We start from the raw sequence: 22,485 nt of genomic DNA on the forward strand, positions 1-22,485 counted from the left end.
TCATGAAGTCTTTTCATCCTCCCTTTGGAAATCCGTGAGTTTTCGTTCGCTTGCATCCTTAATTCTTCTCGCTCGTGAAGCTCATTGGCTCAATATTCTCCTACGAATTTTAGATCAAGATTGATAGTTTTAAGTGCCCAGTATGCTTTATGCTCGATTTTGATAGGAAGATGAAACGTCTATTCGTACACCAATTTGAATGGGGTTGTGCGTGCCTATAGAAGTTTGGTATGCAGTACGGAAGGCCCACAGAGTGTCGTCCAACTTCTCCGACCAATCTCTTCGATTATAACTCATACTTTTCTCCAAGATTCGTTTGATACCCCGATTTGTAACTTCCACTTGACCACTTGTTTGTGGGTGGTAAGGTGTAGCGATTCGATGATAAACCCCGTATCTAGCCAGTATTTTCTCCGTTTGCGCATTACAGAAGTGTGCTCCTCGATCGTTTATAAGTGCTTTGGGTATACCAAAATGAGAGAATGGTTTTTTTTCAAAAACTTAACAACCATCCTAGCATCATTGGTGGGTACAGCTTGGGCTTTGACCCATTTTTATACGTAGTCTACTGTATCTAGGATGCGGTGATGACCAAATGATGTTGGAAATGGTCCCATAAAATCAATGCCCTAAACGTCAAATATTTCACCGACCTAAATTGGCCTTTGTAACATTTCATCTCGGGATGAGATGTTTCTGGCACGTTGGCATGCATCGCATGTGCAAACCATTTTGTTTGATTCTCGTTAGATTGTAGGCCAATAGAAGCCGGCGTCAAATACTTTCTTTACAGTTGCCGATGATCCATGATGGTCTCCTATTGGTCCTACATGACGTTGTTTCAGGATCTTGTGTGCTTCATCTCCATATACGCATCTTCAAATAATATTATCAGCTCCTATGAGGAATAAGTATGGTCTTCCCAAAAGTAATATTTGATATCCGAAAAGAATTTATTCATTTGTTGATACGTCATGGCATTGATAACAATTCCACTAGTTTTGTAGTTTGCGATGTCAGCGAACTAAGGATGTTTTCTTTCATGGGTCTCGATATGCATAAGAAATTCATGGGGAAAATTTTCGTTTATCTTGCTCCCCATTTTTTCTTGTGAAGCTGGGCATTCCAAACGAGACAAATGATCGGCTACAACATTTTCAACACCCTTCTTGGCCTTGATTTCGATGTTAAATTCTTGTAGAAGTAGAATCCATCAGATCAGAAGGGGTTTTAGCATCTTGTTTTGTGAACAAATACTTAATCACTGCATGATCAGTGTAAACGATGGTTTTTGAAATGACTATATAAGAACGGAATTTGTCGAAAGTAAAGACTACAACAAATGCTCCTTCTCGGTAGTTGTGTTGTTTTCTAGAGCATTATTGAGGATCTTTTTGGTGTAGTAGATCGGATGAAAATGATTATCCTTCATTTAACCTAAGACTGCTCCAACTACGAAATCACTTGCATTTCACATAAGTTCGAATAGTAGTGTCTAGTTTGGGGCTACCATGATTGGAGCCTCAACGAGCTTGTCCTTCAGAATTTGAAATGCATCAAAACATTCTTCGGAGAAAATGAATGGGGCATCTTTTTCAAGAAGTTGTGCCATTGGCCGGCTATCTTTGAAAATTCTTTGATGAAACGGCGATAGAAACCCGCATGGCCAAGGAAACTTCGAATGGCATTGACAGATATGGGTGGTGGAAGTTTAGAAATGGTTCCTCCTTTGGCTCTATCCACTTCTAATCTAGCTTGAGATATCTTGTGTCCGAGAACGATGCTTTCTTGAACCATAAAGTGACATTTTTCTCTATTTAACACAAGATTGGCTGCCTCACATCTTGTTAACGTCTTTTTCAGGTTTTCAAGAGATACATTGAAGGGGTCGCCAAAAAGGGGGAAATCTTTCATGAAGACTTCCATTGAATCTTCAATCATGTCATGAAAGATAGATACCATACAACGTTGAAAGGTAGCTAGAGCATTACACAGTCCGAAGGGCATTCTTTGGTATGCAAATGTGCCATACGTACATGTGAAGTTTTCTTCTCCTAATCTTCGGGAGATATTGGAATTTGAAAATAACTAGAGATTCCATCAAGAAAACAATAGTACATCTTTCCTGATAGACGCGCGAGCATCTGATCAATGAACTGTAGAGGAAAGTGACCTTTTTGGTGGCATCGTTGAGTTTGTAATAATTGATGCAAACTCACCATCCCGTAACGGTTCTCATAGAAATCAGCTCATTCTTGTCATTGGTGACTACCGTCATTCCTCCTTTCTTCAGGACTACCTGAATAGGACTTACCCAAGGATAATCGGATATGGGGTAAATCAATCCCACATCAAGTAGTTTGAGTACTTCCTTTTTGTATTTGGATTTAGTCATCTCTATTGTTTCGCTACGGATATGGGGTAAATCAATCCTACATCAAGTCTTCTTCCATCAGAATCTTGTGAGTTCAAAATGACGGGCTGGTGGCTTTGATGTCCATGATTTTCCAAATGATAGCTTTCTTGTGAGATTTAAGAACTTCTAGAATCTTTCTATCTCATTGCTTAAGAGATTGGAGGAAATGATAGTAGGCACTTGAGATGTGTTTTCGATGGAAGCATACTAAAGGTGTTTGGGTAATTCTTTAAGACCTAAAGTAGGTGGATCTTCAACAAAAGGTTTGGCTTTAGGTTCCAGATCTCTATCTACTTCTTCAAATGTTCCTTTTGAGTTGCTTACTTCTTCCTCCACAGCTTGATTTTTTGAATTGACAGCATGCGATTTCTCTATAATCAATTATGTGCTATGGATATTTCATAGATTTCCTAATACGAAGGTTACCTCCTCATCCTCTACTCTATGAATGATTTTGTCGGTGAAATAATCTATGAGTGCTCTAGCGGTAGCTAAGAATGAACTTCCTAAAATAAGGGGTATAGAAATGTCTTTTTTCATGTATAGAATAACGAAGTTGACTGGAAAGACAAATTTTTCAATTTTGACTAACATGTTTTCAAGTATGCCTCTTAGGTATTTCACCAATCTATCGGCTAGCTGAATGCTCATACGTAGTTGGTTCTCCTAGTCCTAACTTGGAGAAAACCATATAATACATGAGGTTGATGTTGGCTCCTAGGTCGGCTAAAGTATTATTGACAAACAAGTTTCCTATCAAGCAGGGGATAGTGAAACTTCGTGGTTCAGTCATCCTTTTTGGAAGCTTGTTTGGAGAATGGCAGAGCATTCTTCATTGAGTATCACGTGGGATAACTCTTCTAGCTTCATTTTGTTGGATAGAACTTCTTTTAAGAACTTTGCATAGTTTGGCATTTGTGAAATGGTTTCTATGAATGGAAAGTTAATATGCAATTGCTTAAAGGGTTCTAGGAATTTGCCATATTGTGCCTACATCTTTTTCTGCTTTAGGCAAGTTGGATAAGGAATTGGTGGGACATATGGTTTTACAGGTTCTTTGACTGGTTTAGGAATAGTTATTGGAATAGGCTGAGTGTTGAGTGTGTCTAGAACCTCAGTCTCACCTTCATATTGATTAGGTGTGACTGGTGAATTATTTATGGCAGTTCTGACACTTTTTAGGGTTATGGCATTGGCTTGAGAGTTGGATTGGTAATGGTGTTACTAGGGAGTCCTCCGGATGGTCGCTCAGACAGTAGCTGGGCTAACTGACCTACTTGGTTTTCGATGTTTTGCAAAGAAGCCTCCTGGTTCCTTGGCTCCACTTCACTCTTAAGGACTCGGTCTTCGGTCAATTTGTTTGAAACGTCAGTACTTGCTATGAGTTGTGTTAGCAGAGTCTCCACTTTAGATCCACTAATTAATTGTTGGCCGATATTTGTACCTTGCCTCTAGTATGGAGGTTTAGGTTGAGAGGACTGCTTTTGATTGAAGAGTCTTCTATCAAAGCCATATGGGGCTTTATTGTAAGCTCTGTCTCTCCCGCTGAAGTTCGGATGGTTTCTCCAACCAGGGTTGTAATTGTTGCCATAAGTGTTACTTTGTCGGCTTACAAAGTCACACTCTTCGATGGTCATACTTTGGGAGTATTTAACCTTGTGATCTCTCCCACACCTATCACATTTCACCTTTTCTTTGACCAGCTCAGACGGAAGTTGTTCAAGTTTCTTCGAGAACGACTCTAATTGTGTAGAGATAAAGGTGATATTATCGACATGGTGTACGCCTTTGTGTTATGGGGTTGATCGTGGTGGATTATAGGGAAAGCTTTTCTTGGCATATTTTTCAAAGATCTCGAATGCCTCATTCGGTGATTTGATTCCAAGATCTCCCCCTGCGACTTGATCGATTGTTTGTTTGTTTTGGCTGGTTTGAGCGTCAAATAAAGTTTATACTTGAAGCCATTTGTTCAATCCATGGTGTGGACATCATTGAAGAAAGTTCTTGTATCTCTCCCATGCTAGGTGTAGTGACTCGTCTTCATCTGTTCGGAATCCGGTGATGCTGGCGCGATACTTGGCAGTTTTATCGGGTAAAAGTATTTTAGAAGGAATTGCTCCACCATCTGTCCTCAATCAGTGATGGTGCAAATGGCAAGGATTTAAGCCATTCCAAGGCATTGCCTCATAGAGAAATGGAAAGAGTTTGAGCCTAACTTGATCTTTAGAGCAATATTGAATTTTTAAAGTTCAACATGTTCTAAGGAATCGAGAAATATGATACAAAGGATCTCCGTCGAGAAGTCCATGAAATTGGATAGAATTTTCAATCATATGAATAATACTAGATTTTTGATTTCAAAGTTTTGAAGTACTTCGTGTGGTGCAAAGCAATTGCCAAAGCCGTCGAGTGTTGCTTGCCATATTTGCTCATGTTTAGCTCGTTATTTAGTTCTGCCACCAAGGAGCTTCATGGTTCTCCTCAGTTGATGTACCATCCTCCGATTCGTCCTTAACTCCTTTGTTTGCTTTACACGTCTGAGTGCGTTATTTTTGTGAAAGTGGCATTCACAAAAATTAAACTAAGGTCGGGAGTAGATGTAGATGTGAAATGAGATCGAGAGTAGATGTAGAGGTCATAAACTAACAAAGAAAGTAAAGATCTAAAGGCACAACTAAAATTAAACTAGCGTAAGCAACTTATTAACTAGAAAGATAAAAATTAAAAAATAAAACTACACTAAAAATTCAAAATAAAGAAGATAGAAAAATATTGTTGGTCTTTTTGATAGGTTTAATATATACACTATAAACAAGGTTTAATAAATACTCGGATTGTTTGTAAAAATTCACTGTGTTTCCCCTGCAGTGACACCAAAAACTTGATGAGTGGTGGTAGTATGAAAATGTGTTAATTTTTTCAAAGGTTTGTTCACACAATGTAGAGTTTTAAGTATATAAAAATGATTATTATCTTAATTAAACCACACACAAATAAGCAAGTGTACATATCGTATATGTACTAAAGTATAGGTTAGAACCAAGTATCGATTTATGGACGCACTTATAGAGTTTTACTACTAAATCGTCATATTTATTTAACCGGAAGTGAAAATCATTTTGGTTTTGGTTTTGGTTTTGGTTTTGCTAAAAGAGTTTGAAGAAATATAAACTAAAAGACAATATTTTGGGTTTTTATATTGAGAAAAGTGAATACAGTGTTTTTAGGCGTGTAACCTTATACATAAAATCAGTCATAAGTACGTAGTTTTGATTAAAATACTCACTTATTTAATTAAATACCTTCCATTTTTATGAAAATCTCAATTTATTAATGAGTGTGGAACTTTATTTTAACTACCACTTTCACACAAATTCCACAACAAAACATAACCTAGTTAGCCTTTATCATGCTCGTACATAGTGGCTACTATCTTAACCTAGTTAGCCTTTATCATGCCCGTACATAGTGGCTACTATCTTAGTTTATTTCTTTATTTTCTTTAAAATTGTATTACATTCGCACTTCAGTGAAGTTATATATATAATACTTGAAAAGCCAAATTTTCCAATAAAATCACAAAACAAATCCAGTTTTGAAAAGCCTGTAATGCTTACGATTTATTTTACTATCTTTTTTTTTAATTTTTAGTTATGTATTAAACTTAACTAGCTGGTTTATCCGCGCTTCGAGGCATGGCCGTGTCTTGGGAAGGCATGGTCGTGTTTTGCTTCAGAATCTTCTATTTTGTCTTTTTTTCTTGCTCTTGATAACATGGGGTGTGTCTTGTTTAACATGGTCATGTCTTGACTTCCTGATTTTTTTATCTTTACTTCATATGCTCTAGGCATGGCCATGTCTTGATTCACCACAGGGTGTGTTGAGTCACTTGTCACCGTTTATCTCCGTTTTTCTTCATATTTCAGTTTGTTTTATTCTTTAGGACTATATTTTCATATAGATAGAAATTATAAACATTAGTGGTTATTTATTTTAATATAGTTTCCGAAACTACACTTATTCAGAGATATTTTAGTGTTGAAAAGATGTATAATTTCTTATACATAAACTTACGGGATGATTACTACTGATATTGTGGGGTTTTATATACAAGGTTTGCCTAATAGGTTATTACATGTTACTTATTTAACAAGTGTTAGCCAAGAAATAATATGACCACAGTCACAGATACGATCAAGTGACAAGGGCATTTTGGTAATTTGTAAGCAGGTAAATGTAAAAACATCTTAATGTTGTAACTGTAAAATGTGTCATTTATAAATGAATGTACTCGCCAGTATTTCTTGTTGATCAAATATTTTTAAACATGTTTCAAGTGACTTAGTAGAGACACGTGAATGATGTATGCGGGCTTTCACCTTAATTAAGTGGTTTGTCACCAGAATAAAGAATGTGTTTTGTAATTAAGGGTTTATCCCTATAAAACTTATGTTTGTATAAAAATGTGTTTTATTCCCAGTTTATGAAATAAGAATCATGATGAATTTTCGGCTGCTAAATATTTTTATAATAAACACCAATACCACTGCTCGATGTTCATGGCTCCCCTCATAGGATATAGGGTTTGGGCTGTGACAACTGGTACCGGTACGGTTCGATATGGTACCGATACCGGTATGGTTCAGTACGGTACCAGTATTTCTTGCGTTTTGCACGAAATACTGGTACCAAATGTTGCAGATTTTCGAAATCGGTACGTTATCATCCCGAGCTCATCCCTAAAGAGACCGACAATAGTTTCAACAAGAGAATGTTGTCGGAAGACAACAACTACTACTCGAGTCTGAGAACTAAGTAGGACCTCAACAAAGACACCGAACTAATAAGGCCATGCCGAAATGAAAAGAGGCCCATCTCGTCAACGTCGAGCAAAATGTATATGGCCGACCCTTGGCGAATACACAAGGAAATAATTGACATTTAGGCCGGTAGTTTGTCGAATTTAACAAAAAAAAAAGAGAACCAATGCGAGGCTACCATATCATTGTTGGAGTATCAAAAAAAGGCAGTGAGACAAATGATGTATGGCCAGTACTTGGAGACGTTTAATCGTACCCACAACAGTTTGATGGGTCAGATGTTGAAAGTAACTATAGACCGAAACATGAAATAGGGGAGAAATACGATTGGCTTTGTGATTTTAAACTTTTCATACGTGTTAGTATATTTTTTTTAACTTATCGTATTTTAATGTAGGGTAAAGTTAAAATACAAAGTGAGACAAAAATGAGAAGTGTGAGAAGAATTTGTGACCACACAAAAAACCCCTTAAATATAAATTCAAAAGCAATAATAAAAAAATCATAACTCAAAATATAAATAAAAAATTAAAAAATTAAAAACTAAAATGTTTTCGTCATCATTCCCGTTAAAAAAATGACGAAAAGACACAATGCCGAGATCTAAGACACAATGACGAAAATGAACAAAAGACACAATTATAACTAAAAAAGACACAATAGATCACAAAATATAACACAATGCCGAACAAAATACAGCGCAATGTTGAGTAATATTACACAACTAGCTTTAGAGCCTGTGTAACACACGGGATAATCTCAATAATTAAGTTGCAAATAAAGTAATGCATAATGTATATAGAAAAATGTATTACATCTATGCTTGCATCATTATACATAAATTGATTTTATTTATATCACTTAATGATTTTTTTCAAAAAAAAAAAACTTAATAAAAACAATAATGCACGTGCAAAAACATACCTTAGAACACTTCATCTATTGAAAATTTATTCTCGGCATCATATATGTATAACTGAAAGAAATTTGGGTATGAACCAATTTCGAAGAATATTTCTCATATAATAATAGTTTTGAGCTACACTATAAAAAGATTTTGATAAGTTTGAGGGGTTTCTCGACTTTGCCAATTGACAAAAAAATAGCAGGTTAACTCGTTTAATTTTGTGAATGTTTTGCTTCACTTGAGCATAATTTTGTATCACATGCTTTACATGCAACATTTAGATCACTGTTCAAGGAAAAGTCAATGCTGATCTGAAGGTGGCATGTTAGATGTGTTTGTCATTTTTTCTTAAATTTTAATAGTCATGCGAAAAATATTAAATGTGCAAAATCCAAAATCTTTTGACTATTTCCAAAAATGTCCTTAAATATATATTCGAAACCCAATCACATTTAAAATTCTAGCTTTCATTTGTTTTACATTTTCAAGTTAAAACTTTGAACCAGTATAAGTTTGACGATAAATCTATTTGCATTTTGAAAATTTTAAAATATTCAGATTACCCATTTTTTACCCCTGACAAATTTGAGGAAAATCTATTTAATTTGTACCAAACGATCTATTTACCAACGTTTAACCCGTATCAATCAAATTTAAGTTCCACAAAAAACCCGAAGCAATCATTGATTAAAAAGAGAACCCAAGAAACTAAATATGATAAACTGTATTATATTTAAAAGTGATTGGTATATACTATATCCTTAAAATTTAAAGCATATATGTATAGTTTACTAAATTAACCGAAAAATAAATAGACAGATTTAAATCATATATTTAAAAATTTATAAATTTATATGACAATGTACAAAAATAAAACAATAGATAAATGGATCTATTTTTAAAATTGGATCAACTTTTAATCACATATTTATGATTTAATGATTAAAAAAATTACTTCGTAAATTGAAAGCATATTAGAGTTTTATTTTGTTTTTTTTTATTTACAATCTTCAATAATATACATATTATAATATATTAATAATAGCATTTAAAATTATATTCTTTTCAATATTTAAAAAACACAGTTTATCGTTGATTTTTGGATTTCATCAAGTATGTTGTGAAATATATTTTAACAATTTATAGTAGTATAATATGTAAATAATTATATTTATAAAAGTATATACATATAATATAAATATAAATAGAGTTTAAATAAAAGTGAATAATTTAATCATGTTATAGATATAATAGCAATGTATTGTAAAAGTAAAGTGAATAATTATCGATCTATGCCATATATTAGTTTTAGAGGAAAAAATGTTGTCAGGATTAACCACAAACTGACATGTGTCTACAATTATTTTACTTTATTAGAATAGGTAGATATAAAGAAAAAAAAGACACAATATCAAGGAAAAAAGATACAATCAATGACGAAAATAAATGCAAAATACAATGATAAACAAAAAGACTTCTTTCACTTACGATTGTGTTTTTTATGAGAACGAGAAAGACGGTGGAAACATTTGTGTGTTTAAACTTTTTTGTTATTTTATTAAATTTTAAGTTATGATTTATTTATTTATTTACAATTTTTTAAAGATTTTTTTTATGTGATTACAAATCATTCTTATTCTTCTCATTTTTTTCCATATTTATATAGCAACTTGACATTTTAATATAATATTTATTTATATTTTAATTGAATAGCAACTATAGACCGAAAACGTACGTGAAATAGGGGAGAATACAGGCCCCTGTTACTCTCTTCCTTTATGGACCCACCCAAAGGAAAATAGTGATGCATGGGATTGTTTTTTTTAAGTACGCTACTTGTCTTTATCTAACAGCATAAACCAAAAGTGATGCTTAATAAAAGAATATATATATTCTACAACGGTTAAAGTAGCCTTAAAAGCTAAGAGATAAGTGACGCATAATCATACATACATTCAAGAACGTTAAATAGGTTTAAGGTTATAATCTTTTACTTCACTTTTCCCAAGCTAAATTATAAAATAGTAATAGATACAATGAATACAACTCCAATTGTTCTACTAAAATGCAGACCCTGAATATGACGAATATGATTCTTTTAATGTAGCAATTGGGTTTCGTTTAATGTATAATATAACTAGCTTTAAAACTCGTGTAATACACAAGAATTATCAAATGATAAAAGTTAATAAAGTCTATTATTTAAAATTAAGACACAAAATTAAAGCGAAAAAGAAATGAAACACGTATTACAAACAATAATAAGTCTAAAGTCTCAAATTTACAAATTAAGAAAATCTCTTTATATAGAACATTTATATGTGTAAACATGTTTCATTCCACATAAGCTTATATGGATTGTCACAAAACTTCACAAAAGTTTCATTCCAAACTAGTGAAGCTTTGGAAATTTGTAAGGTGATTCCCTCTTTAAGATATTTTTTTCAAGTCATTTCAAATATTGTTTCTCAATAGAAACTTGGATCTTAAAACCTTGTAAAAATTTAAAAATATCATAATCAAATCAAATATGATTCGGGTATGAAAAGTATATTATTATACATAACAAAAGTTTATGATTCATCTTTGTCCATAAGGCTATCAGGCAACGTGCAGTAGGTGAGCTATAAAATGGGACGACTTACTGATCTTTAATATCTTTAAGAAAAATACAAGAAAAGCTTCAATGATGTGCGTGACATGGGAATCTGTCATATATATGTTATATTTGATTTGATTCCATAACGTCCAGATGTCATAATAAACTTAAAGGACATATTTAGAAGAAATCGTAATAAGTATATATGAATGAATCTCTTTAAGACCATAGACCATAGAAGACATATTAGATACAAGTAAATAGCCTTTCAAATTATAAAAAAAAATTATGTCTGAATATTCCGTTTAAATAAGTTCCACGAATGTAAGTGAAATATAACTTCTGGTGGACCCATACTTATTTGTTAAGCCAAGTAATGTTTATAGTATCTAACACATGATTTGAAATCACTAAGAATGAGATTATATGAAAAATCACCCTCGTCAACCATATCATAATTTCTCATGAAATTTGGTTTTAATGGATGAATTTTATAGGTCTCATTTGTCTTTTGTTAAATTTTTATTTGCATGATAACAAAAGTTGTGAAATGGTATTATCTAGTTCTGTTTTATAAATGTTTCAATCCATATATTAATAACAAATAATATGAGATTTTAAGGTAAGAGTGACTTTATGTTTTCTGTGCAAACCTTATAACTATCATAATGTAGCTTAAGTATTGATAATAAATTCTAATTAATCTCCAGAATATTTAAGGTATCGTAAAGCGTAATTAAAAGACAATTTAACATGGTTCTAATTACCTTAACATTTAAATTTGTCACTAACACTCATGTTAGTTATTTGTTGATTTCGGGTAAACATATAGAACTAGACTCAACCAATCATATGTTAATGAAAATATTAGGATTAACAGACTTAAATATCATTAATATACAACTATCAATTTTTTCCCATTGTTCTTTTGAATTATGGATAGTCTTGTAATGCCTATGCCTAATCTAATGACATATTTTTGCATGAGACTTCTCCTTAAAGAACTTAAAACTGAAAATAATACTTGTATTTTGTCTATGAACCTTAGAATTATTCTCTTTTAGGTTTTAGTGGTAGTGAGTTGAATAACATCTTATTTCCAGTACCAGACATTTCTTTTCGTGTACATATGTTGCTGATCAACACACTCATTTTCCTTTGGTACTTCTAAGTGTTATAGTTGATTCGTAAGACACCAAATTGTACTATTGAAAATTTTAGTATGTGATGTACTATGAAATTGTGCTTATTTTCATGTGTGAACCCTTAATATTGTGGGTCATGGTATTGTACATATGATGTATTCAGGGATCCCATTTAACCTTATAGTTAAAATTTAGAAAGAATGCATGCATCTTAGGAGTTATTTTAATTAGTCTTAGGAAATACTAAATATAGAATAACTCTACTGATAGCATTTATTTAAATGAGTTTTTGGTTACCATAAGAAACATTATGTTTGACTTATCCATTTGTTATTCTCTAGTTGTCACTATAATGATTATTATTAGAAATAGCGGGAGGATTGTCATATCATGTCTTAAGGAATAATCAAAACAAGAAGTGTTAAATGTTACTGAAACTCTTTATGAGTCAAAACTCAATAGTGTTTTTAGATTAAAGTGGATGATTTGGTTGAGATAGTTATTTATAGAAGAAAGTTACAGTGAGTAATATTATGGGATATTATAATGCAGATTAAAATTTATGATCGTTAGATTAATGAGGGATCATTAACGTGGGGATTATTATATTTTATTGAAGATGTGATATATCTATTATTAACATCAAACTAATAGACTATAATTAAAAGTTCTACTTAAACAAAAAATAAATCACCTTTGAGTAGAATTAAAATTTATTTAAGTATGTGTGCAAAATATTGTAACACGTCACCTTTGGGCGGAAGTGAGACAATTATTTTAATTATGCACGGGCTAGTTTTGCTAGATAAAAATGTAACACATCACCTTTGGGCAGAAGTGAGACATTCGTATCATGATAGGCAAAAACTTGTAGTTAAGACTTGAATGATATGGTGAATGTAACACATCACCTTTGGGCAGAAGTGATACACCAAAATTCATTCAAGTTAAGCTATTTATGTTTTGTAAAACATTTATAAGATTTAAATGTTTACAAAACATTTAATTAGTTAATAGCAAAATGGGATTGAAATATGGAAAAAAAATAGTTTCCAAGATTTAGGAGGTTTTGCATATTAATATTACGGAATAGAATGCATGGCAACAATGAAACTTTTGTAAACTTATAGACAAAATAATTTTGCGTAAGGGATAATTAGGGGATAATAAACGATGAGTTGGTTTGACTAGCATCATAACTTATAAGTTTATTAAATCATAATCCACTTTAACCAAAACATCTAAAATTATCCATTCACAAACGAGCTACAAAAGTTATTATATATATATATATATATATATATATATATATATATTAGTCATGCACTTATTGTATGAGGTTTACGTAACATAACCCCCTAGTGATTATGATTTGTCTATAATACCGTGCTCATGTAAACTGTTACATTCATATAGAATACATTATGTATTTTAAATGCATCCAAGTATTTTATTCGTTTTTAGAAAATAAAATAAGTATTTTAAATAAAACTGGAGATAAAGATACACAATTTAAGGAAACATAATAAAATATTAGTATATCCCAAACTTTAAGGAAACATAATTAAAACATAATCAATCACTAAATTATGTGATTTTTTAATCAAAATTAGGATGGAAACTATGAACAATTTTATGAACACGAAGAACTTTGCTCATGATTAATATCATATTTCAGTCTAGAATCGAAACCTTGAACATGATTTTAACAGATTTCGAAAATATTAGGTTTTACTAAATATGGATCTTAACAATTTTAAACAGTTTCATATGTTATATTCTTAATATAACATGAAAAAAGAAACCGAAAAAATTAGGGTTTATCAAGTTTTAGTCCATGTCTTCTGATTCAACTCTGGATTTAATTTAGGGAAAATATGAATAACTGATTAATCAACATCACTCTGATATCACATGTTGATCAGTTTTTCATGTAAGCAATTGAAAACATGATAAATATTGAATATATGAACCTGTTATAACAGAGAGAGTAGTAATCGCAACAGAGTATGATGTAGTCGATATGTTTGTCATCTTGTTTAAGTTCCCCTTTAGGATATATAGTTAAGGACGGTGTTAGGGTTGTTGAGAGAAACACGGTTTTAGGAGAGAGGAGACACATGAATTTTTTATTTGTGTAAGATTAGGTTATGATGTTAATTTATTCTCTCTATATATACATTTAAGGGGAAACCCTTTATTAGCTAGTAATGGTAATATGACCTATCAACAATTACCAAGCTAATATATAATAAGGTATATTAACAATTTTGATATGTTATAATATAAATGATTATAATAACCATATATAAATATATATTACTATATATTTATTCTTACAGGGCTCATAAGACTCTCATTAAGCTATATTAGTTTAAGTAAAAATTATCCTTTTTCTCTACACAATAACAATTTAGATAATTAAAAAAAACATATGAAGAGTTATTACTAGTAGATTAGTTATTACCCGTATATTATTTTGCATCTTAGATTATCATTTTGTTGAAATATAGGAGAAAACATGTTCATATTAGTTACTAAAATGCTAGTTTTTTATAGCCAGATTAACACCATTGATCAACATGGATTGGTCCAAAACATCAAAGGAAATGGGATTTGGGCAATGATAGTTAAGTCAATCAGTAAACTCAACGATGAAAACAGAATTCCGATTTCGGTTATTAGAAAAAAAAGTTGGGAACGGGAATAATACTTTGTTTTGGAAAGATGTGTGAATTGGAAATAGTCCGTTGTGTTCTCAGTTCCCTAGATTATTCAATCTAGAGATAAACAAAGATTGCTTCCTTAATAAGAAGTTGGTTGACAAGGATTGGGTGTGGAATTGGAGAAGGCAATTGAGGGGTGGGGTGGAGGATGCTCAACGTATCGAGATGTTATCCATTCTCTCTTCTTTTTCCTTGTCTAATTATGATGATAAGTGGACGTGGAAGCTGGAATAAGAGGATATTTTCTCTGTAAAAGGAATTAGATCGTATCTTGATCGGTGGGAGCTCCGAGTGGTTATTCTTCAACGAGATGGAACAAGTGTACTCCTAGAAAGGTCAATATTTTGGTTTGGAGATTGCTTTTGGATCGTTTGCCAACGAGGTATAATTAAGCTTGAAAGGTTTAGATATCCCTTCTATTTATTGCCCGATGTGTTCGAATTCGGTGGAAGTGATGGATCATGTCTTTGGAGGTTGTGCTATAGCTTCTAAAATTTGGAATTCTATTGCTCGATGGTTGGATTTGGATTTTCCGATTAATAAAGGCCCCAAAAGTATTATTGATTGGTTAGATTCTAATACTTGGGTGAAAAGAAGTAAAGAGGTCATCGAGACGATTATTTTTACACCTAGGTGGATTATTTGGAGTGCCCGGAATGAAATGATTTTTGGTTCAAGTATCAAGTTTAGAGGAAGTCTCTTTGATTCCATTGTTTCAGTTTCTATTTTGTGGTTTTCGTCTCGTAATTTTAAACATCGTATAAACTGGGTGACGTGGTTGAAAAACCCGTTATTTAGTATGTAATTTTGTCTGTTTCTGGTTATTTAACCAGAGTGGTTTTTTATAAAAGTTTGCCTTTCAAAAAAAATAAATAAATAAATCGATACCATGAATGTATGATTTAATTAATACATACCTGGACAAAGGGGAAAAAATATGCGCAGTAGATACTAAAATCAACCGAAAACCTAGATTCAATCAATATAAGAAAGTGGATGACATCGATGAATTACATAATACGAATCGTTACCCAATGAATCACCAACCATTAAACGTGGTGTTGTACCACTGAATTTAATTATTTATAAGTTAAACTAGGATTTGTACACGGGCGTTGCGGCACGGGCTGATTATTGTACGCTTAAGGATATTCATTGCATAGTCTTTTGACTCTGTATGCATGTTAAAGCTCTAGAAGTGACACCCAAAGTCACTTGTACCAATAACCATAAACACTTGACGGGTAAAGTATCCAACAACAAAAGACAACAAAAAATCTTAGCCTACAACAAAGTTGAAATGCTAATTAATCAGTCGTGCTCCATTAAAACCTGGTAAAACTAAATTTATCTTCTTAATCTGCTTCCATAATATTTTGCAAACCAACACACGGCTGTTTAATTATCAATGAAACCTGCAAAAAAAAAATATTAATATCATCAATTAATAATAATTACCATCAAAGCCAACTTCATATTATAATCAAACTTCCACAACTGACAATCCTATATATCCAACAATTTTATTTATAAATAAAAGTAATAAACAGCTAACCTTTAATCACTAATTCTTTTTTTGTGATTTTGTTAAGCAATTTTAACTTTTTTTTTACTACACACATTATAACGCAGATCCCTTTAGACAGAATTGTACCGCTATTACTATCTGCCTCCTAAAAGCGTAAATAAACCAGAGTACTGTCCAGTGTTGTACATACTATGACTATACCGACTATGACAAAGACGAGAAGGACAAATCATCTAATAAGCATAAAGAGCGGATATATGACAGAGTGAAGTTGTCAATACCTGCTCTCAACTTAGCAACTCCAACTGAAAATAACAAAAGAAAATAACCACATAATACTGAATACTGATATCATCCAATCCAACTTTTATTTTCTCCAATTCCATAAACGACTGTTATTAAATTATCTGAAATACCACCGGCCAAAATAAAAGATTATAAATATTAGTGAGATCGTCAAAAGCAAGAAGACACACATACCACCGTCGATCGTTGCAAATACATGCTGGACGATTGAAATACTTCCCATTTCTTCCTTGTTGCCTTTGGTTGCACGGAGAAAAAGAAAGGTAGTAAATAACAGAAGAAAATAATGAAGGCACACGTGTTAAGTTACAAACAGATACGTGTCATTAATCTGCTGCAACAAAGACTTATACCATGTGCTGTAAAATTTGTCTGTCTAGCACAGTAGCCAAATGTGAGAGCAAAGAAAGTCAACAGTTAATATATATATATATATATATATATATATATATATATATAATATTTATAAAACCCAATACTATTGCATTTATTGTTCTTTTTTTTATTTTTGTGAACGGTGACTTTTCTAGTGGTTGAATAATCAGTCATAGTTTTTGGAGAGCCCCAACCGTCCCACTCGGACTAAAACTATGTTGTCTTAACCGGGCACACGCTTGGCATCCGAGTTTGGCTAAGCGTTCCAAGAGAAAATTTCAAGCCTCCTGCCACTTGACAGGAGTTGTCCACACACAAGAGCAAGCTCTCTAAGAAATGACACTCTAACAGAAAACTCGTGTTACCATCAAGATTCGAACTTGAGAGGTCAACCGGCATTAAGCTCTTACCCATCATTTGGCTAGCCACTTGAGCTAGCCCAAGTGATTAATTTATCGTTCTTTTAAGTGTGGTGTAGTGATAGGAAGTATAGGTTTTCAATGAATACCTAAGTTTAAACCTAACTTACAACACTAGGGGGATATTGATATGGGTGGTTCAATGAAGGAAGACTAAGATCTTTGTGATCTCCAGTTTGATCCTGAGAGCGTCTTGATTTTACCATCAGTCGACCTTCGGGCGGGTGGGCTTTCCCCAAAGCTGTAGATAACTTAGAGGTTCTTAAGGGTTTCGTACGACTAAGTTTGGCTAGATGGCGGTGGTCTTTTACCATTAGATCACCCTATATATACAAAGTAACTATGCATTCTATATATTTGTTGGCAGTTAAAAAAAAACTATTGCATCTTCTGTGGAAAACTCTTAAAATTTTAGTTGATTAAGTATACATAAAAACAAAACGTTACATCCAAATATTAATCAAGGTGTTACTCATCAAGTCATTGAAGTCTGTTTTATGATGAACGTTAGGTAAGACAAAATTTTCACTCAATTTAAATATATTTTATACGTCTGCCTCTACCTATATATATATATATTAATAAATAAAAATAATAATACTGATATGTCATAGCCACAGGGGTTCTTAGCTATACCTGTATTTTAATCTTCACTCTTCTTAGTTTATATTATCCTTCGGTTTTGGGTCTAATTTGTATGACACAAATTGTAACCAGATATATTATTGGTTTTTCTTTTTTTTTTTTTTTTTTTTCAACTTTAATATATTTTTATATAATTTACTATAAAACGATTACAATAAAGTGGCAGGCAAACGGGCAACAAGTTGCGCCGCAACCCCCTTTTGAAATATAACTAGTTAGGTCTTTAGGTATCTTGCCTTTCTCTAACACCATGCATGACCACATACACTTTAATTAATTACTCTTGACAACTAAAGAAATGGACTACACAACCATCTTCATCTTTCTCTCCATTGTTATATCTTTTTATACATTCATCACCAAATTCGGCCACCGAAAGTTAGCGGTCGCCACCGGATCCCCGCCCCCACCCGGCCCATACCCGTTCCCACTAATCGGAAACATCTTTGAACTCGGAGACCAACCACACCACTCGCTAGCGGCCCTAAGCAAAACTTATGGGCCGCTTATGTCCCTTAAGCTCGGTAGCACCACCATGACCGTTGTCTCGTCTCATATAACCGCTCAAGAATTATTTTCAAAGCATGACATGTCTTTCTCGAGTAGATCAGTCCCACAAGCAGCCACCACGCACAACCGTGATAATATCTCCATGATCTGGTTGCCAGTTGGTGATCAATGGCGACGGCTAAGAAGAATATCCAAAGAACACTTGTTTTCCATACGCCAACTTGATGCTAGCCAACACCTCCGCAAGAACAATGTTCAGGAGCTTCTTGATTACGTGCATGGGTGTTCCAAAACCCGCAAACCGGTCAACGTAGGTCAAACAGCAGCCACTACAACTCTCAACATTCTTTCAAACTTCATCTTCTCGATTGATCTAGCTCAGTATGATGCGGTTTCTTCACAAGATTTTAAGGATCTTGTTTGGCGTTTGATGGAGGTTGGTGGGACACCTAATCTAGCCGATTTCTTTCCGGTTCTTCGTTCGTTTGATCCACAAGGATTGCGGAAACGGTCTGGACTTTATGTGACGAAGCTAATGGCGATATTCGAGCAGCATATAAGTGCGCGAATTGAAGCAAGAAGAAGTGGTGGATGTTTATCATCAAGCAAGGATCTTACGGATTTGTTATTGGATATTAACCAAAATGAAGAATTATCACTTAGCATGGATGACATACGGCATTTGCTATTTGTAAGTAATAAATTTTTATCTGTTTAATAAATATTTTGGAACTAGGTTCTTTTGTTTTTTGTTTTTTGGGTAATCTTGGGAAAAAAAACTGCTTCTTTTGTTTTCTGAATAATCTTCATTTATAAAAAAAAAATTATTCTTGTTTTCTTTTATCTTTATTTATTTTTTTTGCAGTTTATTAGGTAAATCTCGAAAAAAAAACACTAGGACGTTATTAATTCAGAGGAAAGATAAAAAGAGACTTCTTTAAAAAAAATTGTTCTTGGGTAATCTTGAAAAAATAAAGACACTAGTTAATCGTACCATTTTTCCTAAACAAAATCGTTTGATGATGAATAGTTGGATTTCATATAACAATTAACAATACTGCAAACTGATTAAAAATTCCCACGTGATATTCGGACAGGATTTGTTTCTTGCCGGAACAGACACGACATCAAGCACATTGGAATGGGCAATGGCTGAGCTAATTCACAACCCCAAAAAAATGTCAAAAGCGCGATCTGAGCTCAAGGAAATAATAGGAAACGAAAACGAAAGTGTTGACGAATCAGACATCAAGGCTCCCTTACAAGCGGTTATTAAAGAAACCTTTCGTTTGCATCCTGTGGTTCCTTTTCTGGTCCCTCACAAAGCCATAACCGACATGGAGATCCAAGGCTACATGGTCCCAAAAGATTCACATGTCTTGTTTAACTTGTGGGTCATGGGGCAAGATCCTGACGTATGGTCGAACCCTCAACGATTCGAGCCAGAGAGGTTTCTTGAAAATGGAATCGACTATAAAGGTCAAGATTTTGAGCTGATTCCATTTGGTGCTGGAAGAAGGATGTGTCCAGGATTACCACTTGCTCATAGATTGTTGCATGTGATTTTGGGGTCTTTGATTTACAAGTTTGAATGGAAGATTGAAGGGGGACTAAGTCCACAAGATTTGGACATGACTGATAAGTTTGGTTTTACTTTACAAAAGAATTTTCCTCTCGTAGCAATCCCAGTCAAAGTTTGATATTTCAGTTTAGTTTAGAAAATAATGTGTCTGTATCATTCTGAAGTTGGATGAGTACTTTATACTTATATGATATTAAATGTGACCATGTGGAAGTTATAAATGAAGTGAAAGTCCCATGTGGGTTTGATAGATGTATTTAAAAATGCTTAATTGTATGATTGGTCCATGTGGTTTATGGTTGTTACTTGTTTGATTTTCAGAGTTAAGTAATTATAAAATTGATCCTAAAAGTTCAAAACTTATTACAAAGGTCTAGAGGTATGCATTTTGTAATTATACTGATCCTTACTAACTAGCACAACTAAAATTTTCAGTTAAGTCGGTGTAAATTAACCAAACTACCCTCACTATTGAAAAAACAAAATATATGATTAGTTATCATCATCTTAGTATGTTTTTATGCATGTATTTCGTTATCATCAAATCGATCAATTCAAATCTTGTGTGTACTAGTCAAATCAATCAAAAGTCCTCTTGTTGACGAACTTGTATAAGATAATAAAATCCCCAAAATAAATGGATTCTAACCTATGAACGCTTCTTGATTCGGACAATGGCGATTGACTGCGCGTTAAAGATCTAATATTTCAAGAGATAGAAAGCCATGCATTTATGTGAGAAGCTTATGGAATTGCAAAGATGTGAAATTTGAGGTGTGAATAATAACAATGAGATGCATTTGTTTGAAAGCTATGTTAATTAATGTCCTCTTTAGTTTCATCAGTGAAGATTAATGCTGCAACAGAGGCGGCATGGCTTATCTTAAGTGTTGATGAAACAGTGAAGAACCCAAAGGTAATACCATTTTTATTATTTGCATTTATATTTAAACATATAATATAATACGTTATTTTACTAATCCATGAAAATAACGTTAAAAGTGGCGAAAGGTTAATCAGGCATCATGTGGTGCCGTTGATAGCCGAAAGACAAGGGTAAATACACCAATCAGCCGGTGTCCCGATGGTTAAGTGTTATGTGTCTTATGTCCAAGGCTTGATGCAAAACTACTGTCGAGTTGGGGGTCTCACTGGAAGCAGCCTCTCTATTCCTATGGGTAGAGATAAGGTTGTCTACATCTTACCATCTTCAGACCCTACCATAGCTTTGCTATTGTTGGGATTTACTGAGTACGATGATGATAACGATGATGATTTAGTGCGATGATGAAAACGATGATGATTTAGTTCCTTTAGCCTTATGGTTAATTATGGTTGTTGAAGAAGATAATCATGGTGACTGTTGGTTTCCGGCGATGATTGCAGGGGATGGACATGGTGGTGGTTGTGTTACGACGGTGGTAGAAAGGGTGGTGATGAAGTGCGATGTGGTTGCGATTGTTGGTTGCAAAACGCATACCTCTAGGCCACCTTAGTAATAATTTTAAAACTTTAGGATCAAATTTGTAATTACTTAAGTTTGATAATCAAGCATGCAATATTCACAAACCAAAGGGGCTAACTATACAGTTAAGTCATTTAAAAAGGAAAATTATAACTTAAGTTTATTGAGTGATTAAAGTATGAAATTAGTTCTGTTAGAAAATAAAATAAATGAAATGCCAACCATGACATTACTACAACCGATTACAGCAAGGATATAGCCTTTGCTCTCCATCAATCAAGGATTCATATTCTTTTTATATTTTAGCCTTCTATTATTAAGCCAAGAGCCTCATATATTTATTATATTGTTCTTCCTTGTAACATAATACTCCTTCCGTCCCATTATAAGTGTCCCAAATTGACTTTTCAAGTCTTTCTTTTGCAACCTTGACCGTAAATAGTTTTGTTTGTGTCATATAATACTTGATGAAAATTATATCAATGTAAAATACATTTAAAACTCAATCCATTCATATATTTTACATCAAGTATTATTAAACACAAACAAAAATATTGTCGGTCAAAGTTAAGCAAGAGAGACTTGATGTCACACCCCGGTCGTAATTGGCGGAAAAACCGAGGCGTGGCGACGGGGTCGTGATTGATTGAGCACAATAGATTTAAATGTCTAAATGCATAAACTTAAAACATGTCAACATTTCAACAATTCAACAGGTAGCAAATTCATTCCATTACAACGGATAATGCTAACATCAATCCTAAATGTCTTCCATCTAAGGCCTCTATCAGCTATTTGCTACTTCCTGCTTCACTTCCTGAAAACATGTAACAAAAACGTCAACTACATAAAGTAGATGAGTGAATTCATAGGTTTAAGGAAAAAGGGATTATACACAAGCATACTAGACTAAGTTGTAGGGGTTTATGTATAGGGTGTACCATCGGCTAACCCACCACTCCTACAACTTATCCTACCATGCTTGGGTATAAAGCCCGGTTTTGAAAAGGTTTGTAAGACAAGACAAGCGTACCAGACTAGG

The 22,485-nt window shown here is 33.2% G+C and overlaps 1 protein-coding gene across 1 annotated transcript; it reads left to right on the forward strand.

The window, feature by feature from the left end:
* The first annotated feature begins 18,150 nt into the window (after positions 1–18,150).
* LOC143576877 (cytochrome P450 76T24-like) lies at positions 18,151–20,262 on the forward strand. Its single transcript, XM_077060874.1, has 2 exons — positions 18,151–19,087; positions 19,494–20,262. Exons 1-2 carry the CDS (start codon positions 18,185–18,187, stop codon positions 20,094–20,096), a joined length of 1,506 nt encoding a protein of 501 aa, XP_076916989.1. The 5' UTR covers positions 18,151–18,184; the 3' UTR covers positions 20,097–20,262.
* Positions 20,263–22,485: the final 2,223 nt, after the last annotated feature.

Source organism: Bidens hawaiensis, unplaced genomic scaffold (assembly GCF_021521415.1).
Source record: "Bidens hawaiensis isolate Kalapana, Puna unplaced genomic scaffold, B.hawaiensis_p1.1 tig00028327_1, whole genome shotgun sequence".
Classification (NCBI taxonomy): Eukaryota; Viridiplantae; Streptophyta; class Magnoliopsida; order Asterales; family Asteraceae; genus Bidens; species Bidens hawaiensis.